Raw genomic sequence first — 17,627 nt, 5'->3', positions numbered from 1 at the left:
GAGTAGGTGATGGTTATGACCCTTCAAACTAATAGAGTCTGGCTACCCGTATCAAATAATTCGTAGACAGAAAGCCAAGTCTCTTCCCACTCCCACTCCTGAGATTCACAATTATTTGATCCAGGGAGGGTCTTGGGGATGTGTATGCTTTGGAGCACCTTAGATAAATTCATAATTATTAAGAGATCTAGGTTTCTCCAAGTTGGATGTCCTATAGGAATATAAATGCCAAGCTTGAAGTAAGGAGCATTTGGATCATGTTTTCAATTTGAAGATACTCTTTTGAAAGAAAGGATCCACACCATATCCCTTGAGGGATGATTAGATGAAGATATAGTTATTGAGTCTCATGTTTAAAAAGAAAAGCTTAGGGGCTGGGGTTGTGGCTCAGGGGTAGAGTACTCGCTTGGCACCTGCAAGGGCCTGGGTTCCATCCTCAGCACCACATAAAAATGAATAAAATAAAGGTATTGTGTCCAAATACAACTAAAAAACCAAATATTAAAAAAAAAAAAAAGAAAGGAAAGCTTAAGTGCTGCAGTCTGGCTGGGCACAATTCAGGAGCCACTTGTCAAAAGAAACAAACTTTATTTTTAGAACACACACACCACACCACACAGCTCCTCAGGAAAAACCCTCAGAGCCCAACTGCCACCACCGGCTTCCCACAAGCCTCTCTTAACTGCTTCACTTTTTTGAAATTTAAAGCATGGTGAATTCGCTTCCCTCCTGCCTGCTCAAATACAGGGCATGTTAATATTTGAGATCCTGTCTCAGGATCCCAACTATCAACTGCAGGGGTTGGGAGCCTCCCAGCATATGGAGGTGGCGCTGTTGGCTGGACACTTATGCCCTCTGGTGATAGAAAGGTGTTAGTAGCAGTCTCCTGTTGTAACTTTTCCCCTGATGGCTTTTTCTGCTCTAAACTTTCTTCCTCTGTCTGACTAGCTCGAGAGACCTTCTCTTTTACTTGAATCTTTTCCTCTGTCTGACTAACTTGAGACACCTTCTCTTTTACTTGAATCAATATGCCTTCTCCTTCCTCTACCATTGTCTGAACTGAAGGCTTTGGACTAAGCAAACAAGATAGGAACGTCCACAATGGCAATGTGCCAACTGGCAGAGTCCCTGGGCTTTTCTTTTCTATTCTTTTTAAATCTTCACCATGATGGTTCCATTGTGATATATTTAACAACTCCTCCTTTAAAAGCCATGGGCTACATTTTTGTATTGTATCAACGTATGCCCTGACTGCTCTTGATTTTACTGGGACTTAAGTAACCAGTTTTTCCAATTACCCTGATCTATGGAAACCAAGACCCTGAAAGAGTCTGTATGGTTTTATTGGTGCATGTGATTTTCACACCACCAGATTTACTCATTATTAATTTAATGATTTGCAGTAAAAGACAGGTATTGTGGTGTATACCTGTAATCCCAGTGACTTGGGAAGCTGAGGCAGGAGAATCTCAAGTTTAGCAATTTAGCAAGGCCCTCAAGCAACTTAAAAAAAAGACCTCTCAAAAAAAGGGGAGCTGGGGATGTGGCTCAAGCAGTAGCGCGCTCGCCTGGCATGCGTGCGGCCCAGGTTCGATCCTCAGCACCACATACAAACAAAGATGTTGTGTCCGCCGAAAACTAAAAAATAAATACTAAAAAAAAATTTTAAAAAATGAAAAGGAAGGGAAGAGAGAGTTTTAAGTCAGAACTATTCACTGGTTCCAAAGCTATGAAGATCATAGAGAATAAAGAATGAGAAAGAACTGGGCAAGGTGGTGCACACCTGTAATTCCAGCAACTTGGGAGAATGAGGCAGGAAGATTGCAAGTTCAAGGCCATCTTCTGAAATTTAGTAAGACTCTGTCTTAAAATTAAAAATTCAAAGAACTGATATGGCTCAGCTATAAAGCACCTCTGATTTCAATTCCCAATACAACATACAGGCCAAAAAAAAAAAAAAAAGAATGAGAAATATCTTTTGGAGTAGATCTAATAAAATTAGAGTAAAATTTGAGGATCAATAGGATGAAATTCACATTGTAGGGAACTGGGAAAACAATAGGATTTTCCTAATATATATAAACAGTTCTTATAAGCCAGTCAGAGGGGAATCAACTCAGTATAAAAATATGTAAAGAACTTAATTTTTTTTTAATACTTATTTTTTAGTTTTCGGCGGACACAACACCTTTGTTTGTATGTGGTGCTGAGGATCGAACCCGGGCCGCACGCATGCCAGGCGAGCGCGCCACCGCTTGAGCCACATCCCAGCCCCATGTAAAGAACTTAAACAGGGAAGGAACTGAAGGAGGAAATATAGTTTCACAACAAAAACATGAAAAGATATTTCACTTCACTTATAATTAGCCACAACCCCAGCCCACATATTGTTATATTTTTAAAAAACTTTTTTAGTTGTAAATGGACAGAATACCTTTATTTTTTTATGTGATGCTGAGGATTGAACCCAAGACCTCACACATTCTAGGCAAGTACTCTACCATTGAGCTACATCCCTAGCCCCTCACATTGTTATTGGACACCTTTTGAACAATTTGGCAATATCTATTCAAATTTAAGAAGTTCTTAGTTCATACCCTGTCCCCTCAGGAAGTGAAGATTTCATTTTGACCTTTTAATATCTCCTTTTAATCTTCCTCATTAACTTTCAAACAGGATGAAGCATTTTGGATGGGGGATTAGGGGTCCTGATTGGGTTGTTATTGATCTGATAAATGCACACATTCCAGACACACACATATACACACACACACACACACACATTAACAAGCAGGGTGCTCAGTACAAGTCAGCATGTATTAGCTCTTTAATTTTGTCTTGTTTTTAGGTTATTTTTTAGAGAAGTTTTAAGTTCACAGCAAAATTGAGAGGAAGATACAGAGATTACCCATGTACCCCTGCCCCTGAACATCCGTAGTCTCTACCACTACCAATGGTCCTTATAAGAAGGTACATTTGTTCCAATTGATGAACCTATATTGACACATCATACTTAAAGTCCACAATTTACCTTTGGGTTCTCTTTTTCACATTCTATGTGTTTGGATAATATATAAGCGTATAACATCATTATGGTATCATACACAGTATTTTAACTGCCCTTCAAATGTGTTCTGCATATCATACCTCCTCCTATCTCCAAATCTTTGGCAACCACTGATCTTTTTAATGTCTTCATAGTTTAGTGTCTTCTAGAATGTCACATGACTGGAATTACACAGTATTTAGCCTTTTCAGATTGACTTCTTTCACTTAGCAATATGTTGTAATTGGGATTTCTCCATATCTTGATAGCTCATTTTGAAAAAAATCAGTGTATAATATTCCATTGTCTGGATATACCACAGTTTATTTTTCCACTCAACTACTGAAGGACATCTTCACTGCTTCTAACTTTGGGCAATTATGAATAAAGTTGCTATAAACATTCATGTACAGGCTTTGACGTGGACATAAGTTTTATCTCTTTTGGGTAAATAATAAGGGGGTACAATTGCTGGATCATGTGATAAGAGTATGTTTAACTTTTGGTTTTGATTTGGTGCTGGGGAATTGAACCCAGGGTATTGCATGTGCTAAGCAACACTCTACTGCTGACCTGTGCCACAAACCCTGAGTATTTGGTTTTGTAAAAAATCACCAAACTGAACATAGTTCAACTCCACATTATGTACAATCACAAAAATGGAAAGTTATACTCCATGTATGCATGATATGCCGAAATACATTCTACTGTCAGGTATAAGTGAAAAGAACAAATAAAAAATTTAAAAAATAATGATAATAAAAAAAAAATCACCAAACTGTCTTCCAGTGTCTATCATTTTGCATTCCCACCACCATAAATGAGAGTTCTTGTTGCTCCACTTCTCCACAATTTTTGGTGGTGTTAGTGTTCTGGATTTTGGTCATTCTAATATATATGTGTTTTTATCTTTTGACTCAGTAATTACATTTGTAAGAATGTACAAAAATAATTTTCACAAGCAGGCAAAGATGTATGTAGCAGAATATTTCACTGCAGCTTTATTTATAATAATAAATGTTGTAAATTACTCCAATATCCACTAGTAGCTATTAAATGTTGGCACATATGGGCAAGGGATTACTTTATTAGTAGAGTAAAAGTCTTGAAATACTTTTTAGCGGTATTTGCATTGCACTGAAAAAAGATGAAAATATAAATTGAAAAAAATGATGTAATATAAGTTTGTTTTCAGTTTATATTATATATATTAATATATACATAGAAAAAGAAATGGAGAAAATATATATCAAAGTCTTAATCATTTTGAAGAATTAGTATTACAAAAGATTTCACTTTCTATAGTAATTGTTAATATTTATATGATTTTTGTGAGGATTAAATGAATTGATACATCATAAGGCAATTAAAACAGTGCCTAGCTCACAGAAGCTACTGTCTAAATATTATACTGAAACATATATATTTGGTACTGGGGACTGAATCCAGGGGCACTTAACCACTGAACCACGTCCCCAGCTCTTTTTTATATTTTATTTAGAGACAGGGTCTCACTGAGTTGTTAAGTGCCTCACTAATCTGCTGAGGCTGGCTTTGAACTTGAGATCCTCCTGCCTCAGCCTCCAGAGTTCCTGGGATTACAAGTGTGCCTGGCTGGTAAATGCATTTTTAAGCCCGTTCCTTGCTGTCCTGGCTGTTCCCAAGTCTGCCCTACTTGTTTCAGGAAAAAATTATGGCAGATTAACTTCAAGAACTACATCACTACACCATTATCATCAGAGATAGCACAGTTGAAATTCATGCAGGGAGGATGCAAAAGAGCAAAATTCCCATGGTACATCTTTGTGGAATATCAGTTTTACTGCAAGATTTGGAAGACATGAATTTACTTGATTTCCAGGGTGGAGACTTTCAACCCTGGAGATGAACTCTCAGAGAATTCAGATGAGACAGTGGCAACAGAAAAGCCAAGAAAACATCAGGAAAGCACAGAATTGTTTTTGAGAGCTAGAAACATGCTTCCCTAATCATAGCTATCATCCTATAACGAATTTGAGGGAAATGAAGAATATGTCCCTTTTACTCCAGGTGCCTGAACTGGTCCACTGGGGCCCCTTGCTTCTGGACATCACTCTCTAATGCATGAATGTAGAATTTTTTTCTTTTCTTTTTTTTTTTGGCAGTGGGGCTTTAACCCAGGAGCACTTTACTACAAAGTTATGTTCCCAATCCTATTTTTTTTTTTTCATTTTGAGACAGGGTCTGGCTAAATTGCTGAGGTTGACCTGGAATTTGGTATCGTCCTGTGTCAGCCTCCTGAGTCGGTGGCATTACAAGTGTGTGCCACCATGCCTGGTTTGAATGCAGAATTTTAACAATAGATTTAAGACGAACTTGAAATTCTGTAATGTTGGAAAATATATTCAAGTTTTCTGTTGATGAGATTTCTTGAGCTGTTAATGCCCTTATTGATACAAATGGCCACATGTCCATTTTGTTTATAACATCATGTTTCCGATCTTTCTGGGGAAAAAAAATGCAAAAGAAGGTCCATAACTTTCATTATATTTATAAATAGACGTTTTGAGTCCTCTCAAAGGTAAAAGAAGGAAGAAAGATTATTATTATAATTGATTTTAGTTGTAGGTAGACACCGATACCTTCATTTTATTTTTGTGTGGTGTTGAGGATGGAACCCAACGCTTCACGCATGTCAGGAAAGTGCTCCACCACTGAGCCACAGCCACAGCCCAGGAAAGATTAATTTTTAAAATAAATACTTTGAGGTGAAGAAAAGAGAAATTGAGTGTTTGCCAGATTTCCTTTCTCCCGGTGAAGTACCATTAGAGATTCTCTTTAAGGACGTGAAATTTAGTGATTATGACATTCCCGAGTTCGGATGATTGATTCATCCTCCTCCCTTCATAATACATTTCTAATGGCAGAACCAACTTCCATTCCTCAGGCACTGCGTTTAGTTTTCACAGATTAATGACTCACGCAGAATCTATCATCTTTTCATTCCATTTTCGCGCAGCTAATCTAAATTCTTTCCAAATAGCTTTTCAACCAAGACTTTGATGAATCTGTTTCGTATTCTCGGTTTATTCTCCACCCTCCGTATCAGGGATTGAAATTAGTGGCACTCTACCACTGAGCCACATCCCTAGCCCTTTTTGAAACAGGGTCTCGCTAAATTGCCAAAGCTGGCCTCAAATTTGCGGTCTTCTTGCCTCCGCCTCCCGAATAGTTGGGACTACAGGCGTGGGGTACCACTCCAGGCTACATTTATCAATTTAATTTCTTAAATACTATAAGGCCTCTGATTCTTCTTCTTCTTCTTCTTCTTCTTCTTCTTCTTCTTCATTTGTCAACTATCAATAAATAATTTCAAAGATAACTTCAGTGAATTCATTCTTGTGAGGACCAAATGAGATAACATCTGTGAGAACCTCTTGCAAAGTTTTGGCAAATAGTGTTATGCAGAGAGTTAACTATCAATTTTCAACGTTGTGATTTTTTTTAAAGCTTCCTGAAGAACTAGTGTCCAGTTGCACTGTCCCCAAATAGTGAAAGTGGGTGGGCTCTTCCCTCCGATGAAAGCTATGTCTTTTGATCCTTTTGTCTTTTCGTGAGATTAGAACTGTCATGGCGCCTTCAAGAGGAAGAAGGCCTTCCCCTAGTCCAGCACAATCACTGGGGGGCACCTGGACTGGGCGGAGGGGTGGACAGCGAAACAAGCTTCGGTTGGGACTGAAAACACCGAAACCTCGGCGAGGCTTCTGCGGGAGCGACGCAAGGGGAGGAGACCCGGCTGAAGATCAACCTGCGAGCGACCGTCTGGGGCACCGCCCCCCACCGCCCTGTCCAATGGAAACCTGGCGGCGGTGCGGCACCGCCCATCTGTTGGTCCGGACGCCGCGAGGGCGGGGCCCGCAGTTCGGTTGCGCTGCGGAGCGCAGCTGTGAGGGAGTCGCTGTGATCCTGGGCCGCGGAACCCGAGCTGGAGCTGAAGCGCAGACTGCGGGCGCGGAGTCGGGAGGTGAGCGCCCGGGGAATGAGGCCCGGGAGGGAGGGGCTCGCGAGAGGACAGAGGGGTCGACCCCGAGCCCCAGGACCGCCGTGCTGCAGGCGGCCTTGCTCACTCGGCAGCCAGGCCCGGCTGGGCCCGGCCCTCCTGAGCGAGGGGCCGCCTCGGTCCCACTGTCGCTGCCCGCCCGCTCGTCTGCCCGCTCGGCCTCCCTGGTGTGGCGCCGGCGGCGGAGGCGGCGGCCCAGAATTCTGCGGGCGCGGGTCAGGAGATCCCAGCATTCGCTTGGAACTCCGGCTGCGAGAGGCGGGGCCGGCGGCGGGGGCGGGGGCGGGGGCGGCAGTCGCGGCCCCGCGGCCTGCGGAAGGAAGCGCCGAGTCCCGGCCTGGCCTGCTCGCCGGGCGGTGCGCCGACGGCGCGGGGGCGTGGCCTGCGGCCTGACGGCGCTGCGGGGCCGGCCTTTGATGAGGTGGCCGCTGCGCGCTCCCCGGCCCTCCAGGCAGGACTCCCTCCCCGGCCACCGCGCGCTTTCTGACCCTGGCGGGGCGACCTGTTGGAGTGTGAAATTCTGAGGGCCATCTTCCACCTCGAGCTTGCTTTATTTCCGACCGTACGGTTCTGCGGGTCTCAGAGGTTTTCTGCAGTCTGCTCAGGGTGAGGACTGCTAAGGGGTCTGTGGCTGAGGGCGTTGGAGAAGTTGACGTACCGAGAGCTTGCAGTCTAGTAATGAAAGGCCCCGGGAACAACTTTGCAGGACTGCCGACGCTGAGCGAAGTGAACGAACCGTGTGCCTCAGGGTGGCTGAAGGCGACCAGGAGAGCCTTGCGATCCGCCTGTGATCTTACTGAGCCTCTAGATACCCCTGAGCAGAACCCCAGTGTTGCAAAGGTTTCTTTATCAATAGGAGGGGCACTGAAGGATCTTGGGGTTTTGCCCTCGTGTTCCTTACAGGGGCAAGACTGGGAGGAAGGAGACAAGCACATTCCTGGGGCATCTATTTCTTTGATGACGGTTTGGTTCCTCCTCTGGTGAAGTTTCTTCAGATCCCATTGGCTGTATACAGCCTTTCTGTATTAAAATTCCATTAGTATCTCCTATTGTAATCTAGTAATTTTACTAAAAGATAGACACATTCAGCTGCTTTAGGAAGTAACTGATACAGATGTTCTTACTGTTTTCTTATTTTCTGGGGAAGAAGAAAAACGATCTCTAGCCCAACTTTTCTAGTTGATTACTAAAACAACAGATACTATAGTAGCTTTCTAGGCTGACTGAGTTGAATCTCTCTAGGATAGGCAAGGACCTAGAAATTAATATAAGAATATCTTGTCAGATTGTTTTTTTCTGTAGTGCTTTTTTGCTCCTTGGTATTCGCTAGAATTTCATCTTATAAAAGTCTCCTGACTTGTGTTAAACTTCCTTGTACCTTGGGGGAGAGATGGACAGAAGTGAGAATCATTATATCTTTATTTTATATTTATATTTATATTATGCTGAGGGTCGAACTCAGTGTCTCATGCATGCTAGGTGAGCACTCTACCACCTAGCCACAATCCCAGCCCTAAAAGATTGATGTTGACTGGAGGCTTCTGGCATTCTGAAATGACTTTGAGGTGCAGATGTACTTTCCAGGATATTACTTTCATACAGGACAGCAATCCCTTAAGCCCACAGATTCAACAGCCTTTGTTCTTAGAGGTGAAGAATAATATTCAGTGATTGTCCTGTGACTTTTTGCATGGGTAAATGACTATCTTTTTCCTTCAAGTACTATACCCCTGAAGAAATGTTATATTGTATAACACTTTTTCCTATAAAAGTTAGGTCTTGAGCTTTTTAAATTTTTATTTATTACTTTTAGTTGTAGATGGACACAATACATTTTATTTTATTTTATTTTATTGGTGGTGCTGAGGATTGAACCCAGTGCCTCACATGAGCCACAACTCCAGCCCTGTCTTGAGTTTTTTGTTCCCAAAAGAAATACCTATGTTAGATCCAGTGCCCAGAGAATGGACACTTCAGAACCTTTGAGCAATGTGAATGAAATGAAAACTAGAAGTTTAAAGTCTTAGATCTGCCTTGAATTTGTGGCTTCATAACTGTAGACATCTCATTTATTTTGTTCACTGTTGTATCTAAAGCACCTGCCCAGTGTGTGATCCACACTAAGTGCTTACTAAACATTTGTTGAATAAGTAAATTTTTAAAAATGTTGCTAAACAATACCCATTTGCCATACTCTCACATCATAGGGAAGGTCAGGTCATCAGGGATTCAGTCACCACTGCCCTGGTGAGGTCATCAGGGATTAAATCACCTGACCTAAAGGTAGTCTCACCATGAGCCAGCAGGCTTGTTCTGTGTATAGGAGGGTTTGGATAGTGGATGCCAAGGTTAATTCAGCTGGCTAAATCAGCTAAGGGTTTCAGCTGGATATGTTGGCTGGGGGTGGTACAGGTTTAGCCTTAAGGATGGTTCAGTAGAACATTTTGGAGTCTGGAATCATCTGTCTGAATATCACCTATGTATCCTGGTTCTTGAGCACAGGGCAAATAGGGATATATGGGAATTCAAAGGGAAGCCTGTTGGATGAATATTTGCTGAGAAGGAATGGAACATCTGATTCTGCTGTTCTTTTGGACCTTACTAAGTGGGGTTATGCTGCCATAAGTCTTGTGTTTGTCACTCCTGAGTGAGTCATCTTCAACTAAGATAGCTCCCTTTCTGTAGACTGGAGTTAGAGTAGTTAATTTTTCAGTGTTTAGATAGGAGTAATTCTGATTTTGGATTTAAAGGAGACAAGGGGAATTACTTGTTTTATATTTCTTTGAACCTGCAGATGAGATTATTAAGGTTATTAAATGTAGATCCATCTTTTTTTTCTTTGGTACCAAGGATTGAACCCAGGAGCACTTAACCAACAAGACACATCCCCAGCCCTTTTTTTTTTTTTTTTTTTTTTTTTATTAGAGACAGGGTCTTGCTGAGTTGCTGAGGGTCTCATTGAGTTGCTTAGGGCCTTGCTAGGTTGCTGAGGCTGAGTTTCAATTCGTGGTCTTCCTGCTTCAGTTCCCAAGTCACTGGGATTACAGGCTTGCACCACCATGACCACCTTGTAGATCTGTCTTGACCTTCTCTGCCTTCTCCCTTTGTCCTCAACCAACCAATGCAGGCCTGAGTGTTTGTTCCAGCATGTCGGAGGGGGAGTCCCAGACAGTACTCAGCAGTGGCTCGGACCCAAAAGTAGAATCCTCATCTTCAGCTCCTGGCCTGACATCAGTTTCGCCTCCTGTGACTTCCACAACCTCAGCTGCATCCCCAGAGGAAGAAGAAGAAAGTGAAGATGAATCTGAGATCTTGGAAGAGTCACCCTGTGGGCGCTGGCAGAAGAGGAGAGAAGAGGTACGATGATAATGTTACTCTTGGGATTGTAAATTCTAAGAGAATAAGGACTGGGGGCTGGGGATGTGGCTCAAGCGGTAGCGTGCTCGCCTGGCATGCATGCGGCCCGGGTTCGATCCTCAGCACCACATACAAACAAAGATGTTGTGTCTGCCGAAAACTAAAAAAGAATAAATAAATATTAAAATTAAAAAAAAAAAAAAAAGGACTGGGGGAGCAATCTCAAAGGGGCAGATCAAACTTTAACAGTTTGGGGATTAGGGGAGGATCATATGGAGTATTAAAATAGAGAAGTCATGGAGTAACTTGAATTCTATTTGAATTGCTTCTCAGGTAAATCAGCGGAATGTGCCAGGAATCGACAGTGCATACCTGGCCATGGATACAGAGGAGGGTGTGGAGGTTGTGTGGAATGAGGTACAGTTCTCTGAGCGCAAGAACTACAAGCTGCAGGAGGTAGGTGATGGTGAAAGGATGCCACTGAATGGTGCTAAAGAGGAATAGATGTCAGGCAGCTGGCTATGAGGAGAGCATGTTGGGGGTTAGACCATTTCTGGGGAGGAATGGGAACTGGCTTTTTAGAATTATTACAGTGATTTGTGAGCTCCATTATCCCATTGTCTCCCTTGTTCCAGGAAAAGGTCCGTGCCGTATTTGATAATCTGATTCAGTTGGAACATCTCAACATTGTTAAATTTCACAAGTATTGGGCTGACATTAAAGAGAACAAGGCCAGGGTAAGAATTTTTTCCTGGTATTTCCTGAGTTTAACTGCAAGATTCTAGCTACATTTATTGTTCTTTTTATGCTCAGTGATTGAGTAGTTTTGAAACAACTGGAATCAGCTGCTGTGGTGGTGAGAGTAGGGCTTCAGCTGCCACCCATGCCGGTTATCTGGATATAGATGGAGCAAAAAGAGTGAATTTTTGCTTCCTTCATCCCATAGGTTTTATTGCTGAGTAGTTTTCATGGTGCTATTCAATCTAACTAAAGAAACAATGCTAAGAACAAAAGGAGAGAAAGTTGGAAAAAAAATTACAAATTTAATATATGTCTGTGTAAATATTTTCAGGTAAGAGATCATTTCTACTGTAAAGCCTTATAATGAGTGCTTTTCTTCCCCAGGTCATTTTTATCACTGAATACATGTCATCTGGGAGTCTTAAGCAATTTCTGAAGAAGACCAAAAAGAACCACAAGACCATGAATGAAAAAGTATGAAGGGAGGGCCAAGTTTTAGGCTGGTTGGGGTTTTAAAAGATTGTATTAATTATAAATCTGATTATGGAGGTTATGGAAAGATGGAAAGACTGGTGGGAGGGTTAAGAGAGGGGGTTATTGCTGACCTTTCAACCAAATTCTCTTCCAGGCTTGGAAACGCTGGTGCACACAAATCCTTTCTGCTCTAAGGTAAGTAATATTTGCTTAGTTTCTTTCCCATATTTCCTAATGTAGTTCCTCCAGATTGTAGGGTACTACTCTGATGTTCTATTCTGCCTTTCCCCACTTTGACTGATACACTGTCAAGATTAGGCCCCCTACAAGTTTTGTAAAGGGTTTCTCTTATTGTCCTAACTGCAACACTATCTCCTGCCTCTTTCTCTTAATGCTTATACATCTATTTAAATCATCAGGCATAATCAAGATTCAGAGTGTGGGGATTATCTTTATGGTGGTCAGCAGGAAACCTGGCCCTTGCTTCTCTTAACCCTTGGGTTCCCCTTGCCCTTAATTTCCCAGTGGCCCCTCTAACAGCCCAGTGCCCCCACAGCTACCTGCATTCCTGTGACCCCCCCATCATCCATGGGAACCTGACCTGTGACACCATCTTCATCCAGCACAACGGACTCATCAAGATTGGCTCTGGTGAGGGGAGGGAGAGGTTCCGGGCAGGGGAGCCTCGGGAATTTGGGAACTAGGGGGTAAGATGAAAAGAATGGGAGAGAACAGCAAAATTCTGAGATGTGGGCTGGTGATAATAGATAGGATCTTGCTAGAGATACTACATAGAGAGCAGCTAATTAGTGGAGATGGGATAGAGTATATAATTTTGTACTTTTTTTTGGAGGAAGATTGGGGTTAATACAGAAATATTGATAGGAGGTTGGGAAAAGGCAAGAAGTGGATGTGAGATCTGATTTGAGCCCCTGGGCCCAGACCCAACCAGAGGAGGTTCCGGGCTGTGCCTGCTGTGAGTGCTTTCATTTGCTGTGTATCTGTGTGCAGTGTACATTTCCGTGTGTTGTGTTTATGTATCCATTTGTCTGGGGCTTGGCTGCTCCATCGCTCACAACTTTTCTCTGTTTTCCTCCCTCCCGCTTACGGGCTGCTCTGTTCCCAACAGTCTTTCATAGGATTTTTGCTAATGGTGAGAGCTCCCTCTGCCCCACTTGGGGCTCTGTTTGTGCTCCCTTTGCTCCCTGTGCGGCTGCCCAGTGCATGCAGTCGTGGGAGCAAGGCCTGGTCCCCTATCTCCCCTGCCTAATTTTGCCTGCTTAGCTTCTGCCCTGTCAGCCTTCTACCTGCTTGCCCCTCCATAACCTGCTTGTTTCCTGTGGATTCTGCCTGGCTGGACACTTACTCCTAGATTCATATTCCCCCTCATCATCAGGCTGGTTCCCCAAATCATGCTGTGCTCCCAGATTCTCTGTGACTTGTAATCATTGTTATGATTGGAGTGAGTCCAAATCAGGCCTGGCCCTGGTTCCTCGTGCAGCCCTGTAGCAGGTAGCGTTGAGAAAGAGAGTAGAACAGGAGTCTAAAAAGTTTTGGTGGACTCAACGTAAAACTGATTCAAGGGTATTGATTTAATTCTGATTCTTGAGTTTCTGGCAAAGGTGGGTAAGAAGGAGGCTAGCTCCTCCTCAGTTATATTTATTGCTTCTTCACCATTTTTATCCAAGTTCCTAAGGTCTCCAATCCTCTCAGATTAGGAAGGGCTGCCTGTTGTTTTATGTTAAATTGAAAGGTGGATGAAAGAAATAAAACTGAATATTTTCATGGTAATCAAAGATTAGATAAATTTGGGACTATGGGAAGATGAACAGGTCACAAGTGAAAAATTTCCCTTAGATATGTTACTTCTTGACTAGCCCCAAACTAGTGTCTGTTAATGTTATCTGAATCCTTTGTTGTTCCTGAGTTTGGGTCCTCAGATGTGATGAAAAAGGGGGAGGTAGGTAGAGTCCATGTATGGTCTGTAGTTCAGGATGAGAAAGGGGATAGGTTTGTGTCTGCTAAGGGTTAGAAAGGAGACTTCAAAAAAATTTGGCTTTTGGGGGCCTCTCTCTCTGGAGTGAGACTATGCTTTGTTGATGGTGGTCAGATTATGGGTATCTTCCATACTCCCAGTGGCTCCTGACACTATCAACAATCATGTGAAGACTTGTCGGGAAGAGCAGAAGAATCTACACTTCTTTGCACCGGAGTATGGAGGTGAGGCATCCTGGCTTCTCTGTCCTGTCCTCATGCCCTGGTGTTTTGCACCTTATAACCTGAGGTACAGTGGTAATACAACCAAAACTTATATAGTCTACTTTACTAGCATACAATCATGTTTAAAAGGCCTATCTGCCACCCCTTGTCCTCAATCCTCTGTTTCACTAAGTCCTTTCTGTTTTCCTAGAAGTCACTAATGTTACAACAGCAGTGGACATCTATTCCTTTGGCATGTGTGCACTGGAGGTGAGGAACTAAAGAGGGAGGGGGGCAAAAAGAAAGGGTGAAATTAGAAGACAAAAGAGGGAAATAGAGGACAAGGAAGATGCTGATCTTGAGGGAGTGACTGTGGGAGCACTGAGGTTCTTAGGTCTCTCCTTTTCCTTTGGATTCCTCCTCACTGCAGATGGCAGTGCTGGAGATTCAGGGCAATGGAGAGTCTTCATATGTGCCACAAGAAGCCATCAGCAGTGCCATCCAGCTTCTAGAAGACTCATTACAGAGGGTAAGGCTCTTCAGGATTGCTGCCTTCTTAACTGACTTTCAGGTGTCTTCATATTTTTTCTTCACTTAGACTCTTTGAGCAGGAAAACATAAAGCAGAAAAAGACAAAAATGTAAAATTTCCCTAAGAGGTGTCTACCTTGTTTTTGTATACATACAACAGGTTAGAGCTTAAGATGGTAATATTGGGGTTAAAAATTTTATGTTAATTGAAGTGTGTCTAAATGGAGGTAAACTAATTTGATGGTTACTGTACACAGTTGCTAAATTCTCTTGACATTTGAAAGCAAAATAATCACTTTAAATTAATCAAATCAGTCATTTGGGGATTTCATATTTATATAGTTTTAGTTAGAAGGTTCCTGGAAATAATGACCTATTGAAAGGACCTAAGGAATACGAATCGGTAGATAGACTGACTATAATAAGTAGAAGCTGGACAAGAAAGTCCAAACAAGACTAGTTTGTAACTGATTAGAGATAAATATAACGGGGAACAGGAAAGGAAAGAAGAAAAGCTAGAAGTCTTGAGTGCAGTGTGAAATAAGTTTCTAGTTCACATTGTGGTAGAATATTCAAGTGAAAAATTAGGTATCAGATCTTATTGGCCTTTAAGACTGAAAGTAAGAAAGGTTATGTCATGGGACCTCCAGGAGGTAAAAAAGGATTAGCATGGTTAAAGAAAGCATGGGAAATCCAGTGGATTTCAGTGATTGTAGTAGACAAAAAATTGTGATACTAGGCCTGGGAAATAAAGTGAATATTACCACAATAGGTAAAATTTGGGAAGGGAAAAGTTGAAAAATATTTAAAAGATTGTGGTTCGAGAATAAAAAATAATTAAGACCAGAAAGACAGTGAATGATATCTTTTGATATACTGTCTTATATTTTCAAACCCCTTTCAAGTACATTTGTCAGTGTTTTCTCCACAAGTGCTGAACACCTAGTGTGTGCAAAGCCTTGTAATGAGAGCTTTAAAGATGAACTCGGTGGGGTGTTTGCCAGATGCCTGCTCCAGTTCTTAACTCTTTTTTTTAGGAGTTCATTCAGAAGTGCCTGCAGTCTGAGCCTGCACGCAGACCAACAGCCAGAGAACTTCTCTTCCACCCAGCACTATTTGAAGTGCCCTCACTCAAACTCCTTGCTGCCCATTGCATTGTGGGTCACCAACGTGAGTCCCCTTGAACCCTACTAGGAATTTTCTTCCAACTCTCACTGGCATGCTCTCTTTCTTCTATTTCCAAAGAGATTCTTTGGCCCTGTGCTTCCATTCCACTATTCATAACATTCTACTCCATCATGCCCTCCAGACATGATCCCAGAGAACGCTCTGGAGGAGATCACCAAAAACATGGATACCAGTGCTGTACTGGCTGAAATCCCTGCAGGTCCAGGAAGAGAAGCAGTTCAAACTTTGTGAGTAACCAACTGAGAGGGTCTAAAAGGGACAAATGGGTCACTACCACTCTGAGGATCTGTAAAATGCTCGTTCTCAGGGAAAGGTTGAGTCTGCTGTTTTGCTTGTTCCCTTACTTCCATTATCTTTCTTTTCTTCTTTAGGTATTCCCAATCACCAGCTCTGGAATTAGACAAATTCCTTGAAGATGTCAGGTAAGGGAAGAGTGAGGCAGGCTTCCTTAAGGACGCAGGGGCAGGTGTCCTAAGGCACTCCAGAGCCCCATGTAACCTGTCTTTACCTCCTTCCAGGAATGGGATCTACCCTCTGACAGCCTTTGGGCTGCCTAGGCCCCAGCAGCCACAGCAGGAGGAGGTGACATCACCTGTAGTTCCCCCCTCTGTTAAGACTCCAACACCTGAGCCAGCTGAGGTGGAAACCCGCAAGGTGGGGGCTATGTAGGTGTGAATGTGTCCATGGTCACTGGGGAAGGGGCAGCTCAAATAAGCCTTACCCATTAGAGAAAAAGTGTGTGTTTCTGTCCTCTGGTCATCGTGTCGTGTGGCCTATGAAGGCTTCCAGGTGTGACTGCTTTCTATTCCAGTAATTTTCCTGTCTTGTTGTGTCCTAGGTGGTGCTGATGCAGTGCAACATTGAATCAGTGGAAGAGGGAGTCAAACACCATGTAAGGCTCAAGGCCAGGACTGCACAGGACTGGGTGGGCAGAGGGTGGAGGAAGAGGAGCCTTATTTATTTATTTATTGGTCTTGTTCTCTAGTTAACACTTCTGCTGAAGCTGGAGGACAAACTGAACCGGCACCTGAGCTGTGATCTGATGCCAAGTGAGTCTCCTTTTGCTTGGAGGACGGAGGGCCTGTGAGCTTTATCTTTAAGGGACATATTCAGGGGTGGGAAGATGACAAGTCAGTAAAATATTGCTCCCACAGAATAACTGTCTTAGCCCCTAAAATTTGAAGAGCTCTGTGTCCCTTCCTACTATACTCAGCCCTCCTGTTTCTTTGTCAGATGAGAACATCCCAGAGTTGGCAGCTGAGCTGGTGCAGCTGGGCTTCATTAGTGAGGTGAGGTTCCTGCCTACCTTCCTCTACCCTGGCTGCCTCCTTGCCTTCTCTTATCTCAGCCCACCTCACTGAGCTCCTCTTCCCAGGCTGACCAGAGCCGACTGACTTCTCTGCTGGAGGAGACCCTGAACAAGTTCAATTTTGCCAGGAACAACACCATCAACTCAGCCGCTGTCACCGTCTCCTCTTAGAGCTCACTCGGGCCAGGCCCTTATCTGAGCTGTGGCTGTCCCTGGACATGCTGCAGCCCTCCTGCCCCTCCCCCCAGTCAGTATTACCCTGTGAAGCCCCTTCAGTCCTTTATCATTCAGGAGGGCTTTAAGGGCTCCCTGGTTCTGAGCATCGTGCTCCCCTCCCCCTTTCTTCCTCCCCTCTGCACTTTGTTTACTTGTTTTGCACAGACATGGGCCTGGGCCTTCTCAGCAGCCGCCTTCTAGCTGGGGGCTAGTAGCTGACCTGGCGGCTCCGCCCAGCCTGTGTGGACGGGAGGCCCATGGGCACTGGGGGAGCCGAGTTCTACAATCCCGCTGGGGCGGATGGGCGGGAGAGAAAGGTGGTGCTGCAGTGGTGGCCCTGGGGGGCCATTCGATTCGCCTCAGTTGCTGCTGAAATAAAGTCTACTTTTTGCTAAAACTGTCGTGTGTTTGCGCCTCCCAGGAACAGTGCAGCAGATTGTGCGGCCGCCCATTGGGCGGGCCTCAGGTGGAGGGGCGGGGCCCAGGTAGAGCTGCCTCGGGGCTGTGGAGGCTGGGCGTCAGGTGGGG

General features: G+C 43.5%; 1 protein-coding gene across 2 annotated transcripts; it reads left to right on the top strand.

The window, feature by feature from the left end:
- Window positions 1–6,919: 6,919 nt before the first annotated feature.
- Window positions 6,920–17,496, top strand: Nrbp1 (nuclear receptor binding protein 1). 2 transcript variants are annotated; one of them, XM_048804638.1, is made up of 19 exons: window positions 6,920–7,049; window positions 10,213–10,442; window positions 10,776–10,898; window positions 11,078–11,179; window positions 11,568–11,657; window positions 11,812–11,852; window positions 12,214–12,308; window positions 12,787–12,810; window positions 13,794–13,877; window positions 14,068–14,126; window positions 14,287–14,385; window positions 15,424–15,556; window positions 15,696–15,801; window positions 15,946–15,996; window positions 16,093–16,228; window positions 16,413–16,466; window positions 16,560–16,623; window positions 16,808–16,863; window positions 16,950–17,496. In XM_048804638.1, exons 2-19 carry the CDS (start codon window positions 10,233–10,235, stop codon window positions 17,052–17,054), a joined length of 1,632 nt encoding a protein of 543 aa, XP_048660595.1. In that variant the 5' UTR covers window positions 6,920–7,049; window positions 10,213–10,232; the 3' UTR covers window positions 17,055–17,496. The 2 variants fall into 2 exon arrangements, with proteins under 2 accessions (XP_048660595.1, XP_015335325.1); XM_015479839.2 differs by lacking the exon at window positions 12,787–12,810.
- The last annotated feature ends 131 nt before the right edge of the window (window positions 17,497–17,627 follow it).

Source organism: Marmota marmota, unplaced genomic scaffold, assembly GCF_001458135.2.
Source record: "Marmota marmota marmota unplaced genomic scaffold, marMar, whole genome shotgun sequence".
NCBI classification, from domain to species: domain Eukaryota; kingdom Metazoa; phylum Chordata; class Mammalia; order Rodentia; family Sciuridae; genus Marmota; species Marmota marmota.
Note: the sequence above shows the minus strand (reverse complement) of the source record. Positions and strands in the feature narration are given on the sequence as shown.

Coding starts and splice junctions, on each gene's coding strand:
- Nrbp1 (XM_048804638.1), top strand. CDS start 10,233: ATGTCGGAGGGGGAGTCCCAGACAGTACTCAGCAGTGGCTCGGACCCA. Junction 12,811..13,793: donor TCATAGGATTTTTGCTAATG/GTGAGAGCTCCC, acceptor CCATACTCCCAG/TGGCTCCTGACACTATCAAC. Junction 16,864..16,949: donor AGCTGGGCTTCATTAGTGAG/GTGAGGTTCCTG, acceptor TCCTCTTCCCAG/GCTGACCAGAGCCGACTGAC.